Source organism: Lithobates pipiens, unplaced genomic scaffold, assembly GCF_037356315.1.
Source record: "Lithobates pipiens isolate NorthernLeopardFrog02 unplaced genomic scaffold, aLitPip1_a1.2 Scaffold_18, whole genome shotgun sequence".
In the NCBI taxonomy this organism is placed as follows: Eukaryota; Metazoa; Chordata; class Amphibia; order Anura; family Ranidae; genus Lithobates; species Lithobates pipiens.
Genome location: NW_027507758.1, coordinates 506,042,236 through 506,052,833, shown reverse-complemented (window position 1 = coordinate 506,052,833; position 10,598 = coordinate 506,042,236). Strand labels below are relative to the sequence as shown.

Genomic DNA, 10,598 nt, shown 5'->3' with positions numbered 1-10,598 from the left:
TCAGCACTTTACATTAACCACTTGCTTACTGGGCACTTAAACCCCCCTCAGTCCCAGACCAATTTTCAGCTTTCAGCGCTGATGCACTTTGAATGACAATTGCGCGGTCATACAACACTGTACCCAAATGAATTTTTTATCATTTTTTTCCCACAAATAGAGCTTTCTTTTGGTGGTATTTAGTTACAGCTCGGAGTTTTATTTTTTGCTAAACAAACAAAAAAAGATGCAAAAAAAAAAAAAAAAAAATCATGTTTTAATAGTTTGTTATAAAATTTAGCAAACGGGTCATTTTTCTCCTTCATTGAAGTGCGCTGATTAGGCGGCACTGATAGGCTGCATTGGTGGGCACTGATGGGCTGCATTGGTGGGCACTGATGGGCTGCATTGGTGGGCACTGATAGGCTGCACTGGTGGGCACTGATAGGCATAGTTAAGGCGGCACTAATAGGCACAGATAAGGCGGCACCGATGGGCACAGATAAGGCGGCACTGATGGGCAAAGATGGGCACAGATAAGATGGCACGGATGGGTGGCACGGATAAGTGGCACGGATGGGTGGCACGGATGGGCACTGATAGGTACCACAGATAGATGGGACTGATGGGCACTGATAGGTGGCACTGATAGGTGGCTCTGATAGGTGGCACTGCTGGGCACTGATGGGCGGCACTGCTGGGCACTGATGGGCGGCACTGCTGGGCACTGATGGGCGGCACTGGGGTGCAGCACCTGAGGCAGATTTTGGGTGGCACTGTGGGTGGCACTGCTGGGTGGCACTGTGGGTGGCACTGTGGGCACTGCTGGGTGGCACTGTGGGCACTGCTGGGTGGCACTGTGGGCACTATGGGCACTGCTGGGTGGCACTGACAGGGGGGCACTTACTTTATTTCAGGATGGCACTGCGGGTGGCAGGTGGGCACTGGCAGGGGGCAGGTGTCCTTTTACATTGCTGGCCGTGATCGGGACTGATGTCCCGAACACGGCCGCCGGCGATCGGCTTTTTTTTTTTCTCCTCGCGCTGTCAGCGCGAGGAGGAATACTAGCCGATTACCGGCTCCGTTTTATCACATGATCAGCTGTCATTGGCTGACAGCTGATCACGTGATAAGGGGTCGGGATCGACCCCTTACATGGATCGGTGATCAGGCGAGTCTCACGGACTCGCCGATCACAGAGCGCGCCGCGCGCGCCCCTCAGGGGGCGCGCAGGCCGCTCGTAACCGGGACTACGTCAATAGACGTAGTCCCGAAAATGTGGGTCCGCGCTATTGCCGTCATTTTGCAATAGCGCGGATCCCAAGTGGTTAATTAAGGACTTTTTTGAGCACCTTAAATGAAAATTGGTAATTTTCTAAATTATTGTTAGCACTTGTACTGGAATAAATTATTTTGTTAGTTTCACTTAGGAAATGGGGTGGGATATAGTAAAGCGCTGTGCACTATAAACATATACATTTTTAAAACACTAAGGGGTTGATATATTAAAGGTAAATCCACTTTGCACTACAAGTGTACTGCAAGCACACTTGAAAGTGCACTTGGATGTGCCGTTGCTGTAAATCTGAAGGGAAGATCTGAAATGAGGGGAAGCTCTGTTGATTTTATCATCCAATCATGTACAAGCAAAAATGCATTTTTTTTTATTTTCCTTGCATGTCCCCCTCGGATCTACAGTGACTGCACTTCTAGGTGCACTTCCAAGTGCGCTTGTAGTGCAACGTGGATTTGCCTTTAGTAAATCAACCCCTAAGTGTGTTTTACACAGCAGTATTATTTTTGAGGGTTGTATTTTGAAAGCACAGGTGATTTGTCTTTGTATATGCTGTGCAACAGCATAGCGTGCCTGTATCTTTCGTGGTCAGTGTAAGATCATGCCAACCACTCATCACTCCTACCTTGACTAAAGGTGGTGTCTTCCCCATTCAAGTGCTTCTCCCCTCCTCTTTGTAAAGAGGCTTGGAAAGGGGAAAGTGACGTAATACTGCCTGGTATGGTTGCGTTTCATTGCCTTGTAAATGTGGATGCCCGGCGGCAAAATTTCCTCCATTGACATAGATGTCCCACTGTGTTCACACACACCAGCAAGTCCGTGAATCGCTCAGTAACATACAGTTACAACGTGAACTGTATTTTAGAAGCCAGAAAAGTAGAGACAAGTTATTTTTTTATTTTTTTTAAGACACATGGATTTATGATACATTTACATTTATCCAATAAGTTAATTAACACGTTTTAAACTACTGAAGTTCACAACTACTTTAACAGATGCAGTTTGTGTATTATCTACCCTCTGGACATTTGAACATTTACAAAACAAGATTGGGATTCGCTGTAGGGGGCTGTAAGTGGTGCATATGCAGCTAGAGTCTAGAGATTACCTGAACGTGGAGCTCCTTGTGTTTTGCTAGTTAGTTCTGGGGTTTATTAGAATGCTTCTGATTTTCCTTCCCAGGGTACAATATCTATATAATCCTTTAAAGTAGGGGTCTCAAACTGGTGCCCCCCAGCTGTAGCGAAACTACAAGTCCCATGAAGCATTGCAAGGCGACAGTTAAAAGCATGACTCCCATAGGCAGAGGCACAATGGGACTCAGCTATAACAGAAAACAGATATTGCTTCAAAGGGCACTGCAGACTTCATATCAAAGCCTTCATTTCACAGCCCATTCATAAAATGCAGGCCATATTGTTGTGCCTGTGGTGTCTTACAGTTTTCCCTTTAACACATTGCAGAATACTCTATGATTGGAGAAGAGTTGATCACATGAATTTGATGGAACATGTGACTGGACTCTCCTCCAATTTTTTTAATTAATTTTTGAACCCTTATATTTTGTATCATTATATTGAGATGGAGCAATAAAACCTGACAGAAAATCCAACCCCTCCCGTTTCTATCTACAACTAAAAGACATTTTTGATGTGGTGTTGATTTGATCAGAAATATGATGTTTTTTCTATTATGTTTGCATCAACATGAAAAAAAAACTACACATACATGTCATATAAGAATTAGACTTGTTTTTACAAGTGAGCAAATATTTCTCATTGATAAACCAACTACAAAAGTATGTCTCCTTTCTTTCCTTTAAGTTAAAATAGGGATGTAGTATGGCATTCACAGCTTATCTCTGAAAGCAACATGACTCAGGAATTATATCTGAAAATGGTAAGTCATTCCAATATGGAATAACAGGGTTGGGTGGCTGATGTGAAAGCCCAGATAACACTCCAATTATCTACTGGTCGACTTAACTAAGTCAACATTAGGGTGCTACTTAGATAAAGGCAGGAACAGTGTGCAAGCTAACAGGTTTCTGTTGGCTGTTGTTCTGCTGTCCATTTTTAATTGTAAGGGTAAAATATTTGCTTGTATATGTTTGCGTAGGTGTTTAGTCAAAGGGTTTATTTAGGTTTACTATAAGTACAAGCCATTCAAGGCATTTTCAATGAAAAAATACGAAGTAGATATTGCAAATTGAATGTACCCAACTGGGAGCTGAAACTAAATGTTAAATTCACAATTTTGCAATAACGTTCCACTGAACATTATCTTCTAGGGCACTTTTTTCTACTAGGTTTCAGCTATATAAGGGGGTTATAACAATACATAATCTGTGTTATTTTTAAAAAGCTAGTCTTTCCCATAAGAACATGAAGTATGGGCATTTTAATGTGTTTAGAACAAAACCATGAGGAATTCAATAATCTCAACTTTATAGCTTCCTAGGCTAAGAAGCACCTATGTTCTGAATTTTGAAATGTTACGTTACGGTGACACCTTGAGCAAACAAATCAGCACAAACCCTGAACAAACCCACATTCCTGTTCTGGCTTCTTTCAACCAATCAGGCTAATATGAAATTCAGAAAAATAGAAATATACCTGAGATTATGTTGTGTATTTGAATTGAGCTTGTGCCTATATTAATTTCCTTGTTGTTTCTGCCCTTTCTAAATTTTTATCAGACAAATCCATAATGCTTTATAAGAGCTTTGCAAGAGCTGCAATGATTCTCACTCTTAATAGCTTAGAGAAAACATGTTAGATACATTCTGACAGTAAGTATAAATAAAATATGATTTAATCAATTATATACCTGCATGGCCATCTGTGTTGTGTGTACTTTCACTGATCTATTTTTACCAAATGTTGACATTGGCTGTGTCCATGCAATTACCTTTTTCACTTTAAAATTGAAATGTTTGAATGTCCTTTAAATCAGGCAAAGCAGAAAGCAAACTCTGAACAACATTTACCATTTTTCAGATTTATTGTTGAATAGCTACAATATAAACTATAATGGTAGAACATTTTCTATAAACGAAACTATCAAAGAAGTGGGGTTAATTTGGTATAGGGGCAGAGGCTGTTAATACAACAAAGTGTTTGTTCACTGGGCAAAGTGAATGTTAGTGGATAAGGTGAAACTGTTAATACCCAATTATGTGCTGGAAACATTTTAAAACAGCATTTTATGCTAGCACACAACTGTTCATAATAAAGACAGTGTCACGTTATTCGCTAACATTGACTTTTACAAAGAGAACATGGAATTTACTAAATGAACAGCCTCTACTCCTTTATCAAATCAACCTTGCGGTGTGTAACTTGAATGCAGTAACAAAAACTTGGTGTTCAATTATAGATTTACACAACATTTTATTAGCACTACAATATGATAAAAAAAGTAGTAGAACATGATATAGAGAACAGCACAACATAATCATTTTTGTACTTTATCTTAAAAAAAAAATAATTATAATATTTTGTGCTCAAATACAGGAGTGGAAACAGTGGCCATATGCTAAATGTTTTACTAAGATTTGCTAGACAAGTGATTACACTTACAATCCAACAAGGTAAGGTTTCCTTTAACCACTTAAGGATTTGGATCATAAGAGATACATCCTAATAGACTTCAACCAAGTTTTTGGAAAGCATCTTATATGTTCAGCTCCTTTTCATTGGCCACTGTTCACTTGCTACTATTACCTGCAATTGCTGGGTGTCAAAATGACAGCCAGGAATTGCTTTGTATTACATAGCAGGAATAGCTGGTCTGAAAATGTCATTGAGTGAATACAATTAATTATTATATTGTTTCATTGTATTTTCATTTTTTTTTCATATGTAGATCAAAGGTGCTGTCATCTGCATATGGCATTTGATAGCTGTAAAGGTGTTTTTATTTTTCAAAAATTTGAATCTTTCTTCCTAGTTATTGTTTTTTCTATTTTTTAAACATAAAAATGCACAATATAAAAAAAAATGTAATCTAAAAATAACTGGCATGCTTTGTACAAGTAACATCATGCTAATATAGTTTTAAATTAAACAGATTATAGAAAAAAATTATACTTTTTATTTCCAGTAAAAACTTTTTTTTGAGCTAACACTGGTCAGAACAGAAACAAAAAAAAAATAATTTTTATTTTTGGCTGTAGATTCTATAGAAAATGAAAAAAAAAATTGTAAAGCAATATTGCCAAATGAAAGCCTAGTTTTTCCCCAAAAAACAATGTGGATTATCTGAAGTAATGACAAAATTATCACCAAAAAAACAGGTGGTAGAAATGGGAAAATTGCTTTGGTCCATAAAGGGTATACAGATATACCTTGAATGAGTGTTTCCACTAATCATTACCTTGAATGGGTGTTTCCAGTAAACATTGATTTTAACCTCATTCTCTTTTTGGAAGCAGTGATCTCTCTGCAGAGTCCTGATGCGCCTCCTATTGATTTAGAGATAGAGCGCTCTATTCAGGCTAGGAGCTTTGCTGATAGCAGAGCTATAAGTGTGACTCAACAGAGAATTGTAAAATGTGGCTGCTTTCTAAAAATAATGAAGTGTATGGCTATGCATTTCTTTAGATATACCTGAAATATAGTTAGCAAATGAAAACTGAAATTGCAGCTGCACTTTAAAAGATCATAAAGCATTATTTAATGTAAATTTTATGTTGATTTAAAAAGACTATGCCACTGCTAATGTTACAGAAATGGTTATGAGAAATTATCTTCTACCCCTTAGGGATTACTGTTAATGTTATGGTACCATTATTTCACTTTTGTCATACTATTATTTATTATATATACACTTTCATTTTAAAACCTAACTAATATAATGCTTTAATCTAGGTAATCAGATGACAATTTTTAAAAAATATTAAAATTTGTTTCTTTTTGAGTGATGTTACAAATAAAATATCAAGCTTTCTAGAACTATCACAATTCAGTGCAGCAGAGAAAAAAACACAGTTCTATCTTATCCAATATTTATGTTAACATGGAAAAGTACAGGGCTTTTTGAAATGAAATCCATCTTTATTCAAAGAACAGGAGTAGAATTGCAAATTAAACTGTAGTGATATTCCATATAAGCTTAAAATGGTGCAACTCACTGATTGTATATGACAATAAAATCCTAGAAAAGTCTGTATTTGGCTTTCAAAATGCAATAGAGATGTTTCCTCAATGCCTCTTTCTTGCTTTGCTATAAAACGTCATAGAACTTTGACAGTATGTAAAATCTGAATTTATGTCATTTTTAAATTTACAGGAGGAAATGTTGTTGCATCAAGTTTGCAGGAGCTATGCCAGCAAAGGAATGAACTGAGATATAGCAGATACCAAAATATGAATAACAATTGCTTCATTCAAAGGCTGTTGAAAAATTCTCTCTCCTGTCCTGGATGTTCTATCACAGAATTTCCATGTTTATAACCTTGACCACCTGTGAGGGAAACTTATTTTGGATTGCATACTTTTTACCTATTTTTGTATGGAATTTTTAAGAGTTTTGTTATAAGTTATAAGAAAGTATAAATTGAAAGAATAAAAGTTTTAAAAGTTTTTAGGTTTATAACAGTGGTGAGCAACTAGTTAAAAATATCTGGATGAGGTGTTTCTACTTTACATAAAATATCTTATACAATTTAAAATAATTTCTACATACATAGAGGAATTAATTTACTAAATTAAATGTTTGTTTACAAAGTTAATGTTCATTAAAGTGTTACTAAACCCAGAACCTGCATGCACAATATTTGGTCTCCCACAGTGCACAGAACATGGAAATGCAATTATTTTAGTAAATATAAACTGTCAACTACCTTTTCTCATCAGCAGTATACAGGCATACCCCACTTTTAAGTACACAATGGGGTTTATTTACTAAAGCTGGAAAGCGCAAAATCAGGCTCACTTCTGAAAGAAACCAATGAGATTCCAGATTTTATTACCAAACCTTAATTGAACAATCTGAGGTTAGAAGCTCATTGGTTTCTAAGCAGAAGTGAGCCTAATTTTTCACTTTCCAGCTTTAGTAAACAATACCCATTGCGTACTTAAAAGTGGGGTATGCCTGTATAGCAGTCTTGTGACTTCTATCAGTTCATAGTAAAGCTTGTAGGAGGAGTTTTCATTCTACCCCGATCCTCTGTCTGGACATGTCTGGACAGTGCTGATTGGCCCTGTGCTGATCACATGCACTCTTCCAAGAAAAAAAAAAACTCTCTAGCAATACACACCAAACTGAGCACGTGCAGCCCACCCACTGGCTTTGTAAATATCATTTTTTTTTTTGAGACAGTGGAAGAAGAGGATCAGAGAGACATGAGTGACATATGAGAGAAATATGCTTTACTGCATATACACACTGATTTTAATGTTGTGGGTTTAGTAACATTTTAAGGTCGGCCAAACATGGTTCACATCTTGGCCAGTTTAGCAGGAACCAGCCAAGATTCCAACAGTTAATGGGCAGGCTGAATGTACCAAGTTGATCGATCAATCAACTTAGGTACAACCAGCCTGCTGGATTCTCTTGCAATTATCACTAGCGGCTGCAATAGCCTCTAGAAATAGTCACTGTCTTCTCTCAGCGAAGACACCTTTCCCCACCTCAGGAGAAGATAATGGCTCAGCAGGAGGGATTCCCGTATCAACACTGTGTTGATGGGGGAATAGAGCAATTTTTTTTCCTGCAACCCGTGGTTGCAAGAAAGAAATTTGCTCCATGTATGGCCGTCCTAAATAATTGAAGTGAAGCTGTGTTCACCTTAAATACCCAATAATGGGCAGGAATTTTTGATTGCAAATGGCTGGACAATTGAAGTTTACACAGCTTCTCTTTATTTGCTTTAATAAGTAAACTGTCTTTAAATCAACTTGATAAAGTTAAAGTAATGGGGCTGTTATATTTTGGTGCACATTCTTATGAATAAAAGCTAAAAAGACAAGATAGCCCTACAATATCTGCAAAATATTCACATGAAAATAATCAATTTAGGAGTTTGGCACTACACACAAAAAGTTTCGCAATGTTTCTGTAAACATATTTTTAAACCCCAAGGTACAAATTCTCATTATTCTGCTAAAATAAATTCATATAAGAAAACATTTTAAATTGGATTTTGACTTTTAGAATATACTGCATATTTCTTACTGTATTGAAAGGAATGGAGAAAAATACACCATTAGAGCTTGTTAACTAGCAAAACATTAAGTACAAACTATATAACAGTATATATACAGTATTTATTAATACATACTTCTATCTAAAACAAATGTCCTAGCAACTAACCATAAACATTGGGGCAGTTACCAAGTATTTAATATGCTGAGGGAGTAAAATCTACACAAATAAAAACTTTCATCGATATATTGTATGTACATGTAACGTGTGGCAATTATTTACCCTTTTGGAAAGGAATTTAAAATATATAAACTTGCCACAGTTGATTAGATGCTTGAAACACACACAAGTCCATTGTGCCAAGTCTGAAAATGGACTTTACAGTACATCTCTATTCTTCAAGTTATAAAATATCATATCAGTGTTTTTCTTCTGTCCTGTAATATAATTAAAAAAAAAATGGCATTCAAATGCGTTTTAATAACAGGACCCTTTAAAAACTATTTTAACTTAGTTTGGCGCTAAAAAGGAGCACTGACTAATGTTTTTAAAAAAGCCCATAGTTACCTGCACTAACTGCTATCTTATCAGTCAATGTTTATCTTTTTTGGTTTTGGATAGAGTACTAAAAAGTCTGAATAGCTGCATTGATAATTCAACTATGACATTTATATATGTCATTCAACTATGACCCCACTAGACAGAATTCCACTCACTTCTTTTTAATCATAAGACCAGAAAAAGAAATGAGGGGAATGGATGTCCTAAAAAGCAATACACTACTAACAGATGTTTTACTAAAATCTGCTGCTAAACAAATAAATATTTCCAATTACAAATCATAATCCTTCCCTACTCCAACCAAAACCAATAATGAGACTTTTTTTTGGGTGGCATTAGTGGCACACCTATAGATGCACAGCTTTCTGTTCCTGTTTTATAATTTGCTGCATCTACACTGAGCACACTGAAATGATATTAAATAAACATATAGGAATAGGGATGTTATTAACATAAGCAGTATATAGACTGAGCAAAACTATAAACGCTACACTTTTGTGTTTGCCCCTATTTATCATGAGCTGAACTTAACGATCTATGCCTTTTATGCACATAGAAGGCCTATTCCTCTCAAATATTGTTCACAAATCTGTCTAAATCTGTGTTAAGCCCCATACACACAACAAGTAGAGGCGCAAAAATCACATAATAATATACTCAAAAAAGGCGCCCCCTTCTCCTTCTTAAGCCCCATACACACTATCCGATTTTCTGCTCATTTTTATCTTCAGATTTACCAAAACCATGTAATGCAAGGGCCTGCTTGCTTGCATACAAATTGAAACTTCTAAGGTTTGACCTCATATTATATGGTTTTGGTAAATCCGAAGGAAAAAAACCCAGCAGAAAATCTGATAGTGTGTATGGGGCTTTAGAATGGCCTTTTTTGTGGCCAGCCTAAGGCCCACCTGTGCAATAATCATGCTAATAATAATCAGCATCTTGATATGCCACACCTATGAGGTGGATGGATTATCTTGGCAAAGGAGAAGTGCTTGCTAACACAGATTTAGACAGATTCGTGAATAATATTTGAGAGAAATAGGCCTTTTGTGTAACAGAAAAAGTTGTAGATCTTTAAGTTCAGCTCATGATAAATAGGGGAAAACACAAAAGGGTTGCATTTATAATTTTGCTCAGTGTATATACTGCTTATGTTAATAACACCCCTATTCCTATGTGTTTATTTAATATTACTTAGTTTTTATGGTCTAGAATAGAATATTAGTTGTGCTACTAAGTGATACAATAACTAGTGTAATTTATTACAATGTAATATAATGTAATTTTAATCGCACGCATAAAGGCCTTCATGTTGTAAGCTGGCAAATCCTTTCTGTTTTGTGCCCTAACTGAGCACATTTCTGAAAAAGAAGGCTCTTTAGTTTGCATTACAAAAACACTCAAGTCTCGGTAGACTAATGGGGACAAATGAAAGGTTACACATAGTCATATTTTGATGGGTAGCTTTTGCCATCCTCGCTTTTTCGAGACTCATTGTATATAGACTTCTTGCTCTTGTCCTCATATGCAGATGTCTTGTATCCTGGGCTTTTGGCTGACACATGATAGGAAACTGCTTTGTAACTGTATGAAAAAGACAAATTATTACAGA

The 10,598-nt window shown here is 36.6% G+C and overlaps 1 protein-coding gene across 2 annotated transcripts in view; it reads right to left on the bottom strand.

The window, feature by feature from the left end:
- Positions 1 to 4,255: 4,255 nt before the first annotated feature.
- CLDN18 (claudin 18) overlaps positions 4,256 to 10,598 on the bottom strand; it is a 30,596-nt gene continuing 24,253 nt past the window's right edge. For both annotated transcript variants that reach the window (XM_077488693.1, XM_077488692.1), the window contains exon 5: positions 4,256 to 10,570. In XM_077488693.1, coding sequence (XP_077344819.1) covers positions 10,423 to 10,570 — 148 coding nt within the window. In that variant the 3' untranslated portion in view covers positions 4,256 to 10,422. The remainder of the gene's footprint in view (positions 10,571 to 10,598) is intronic.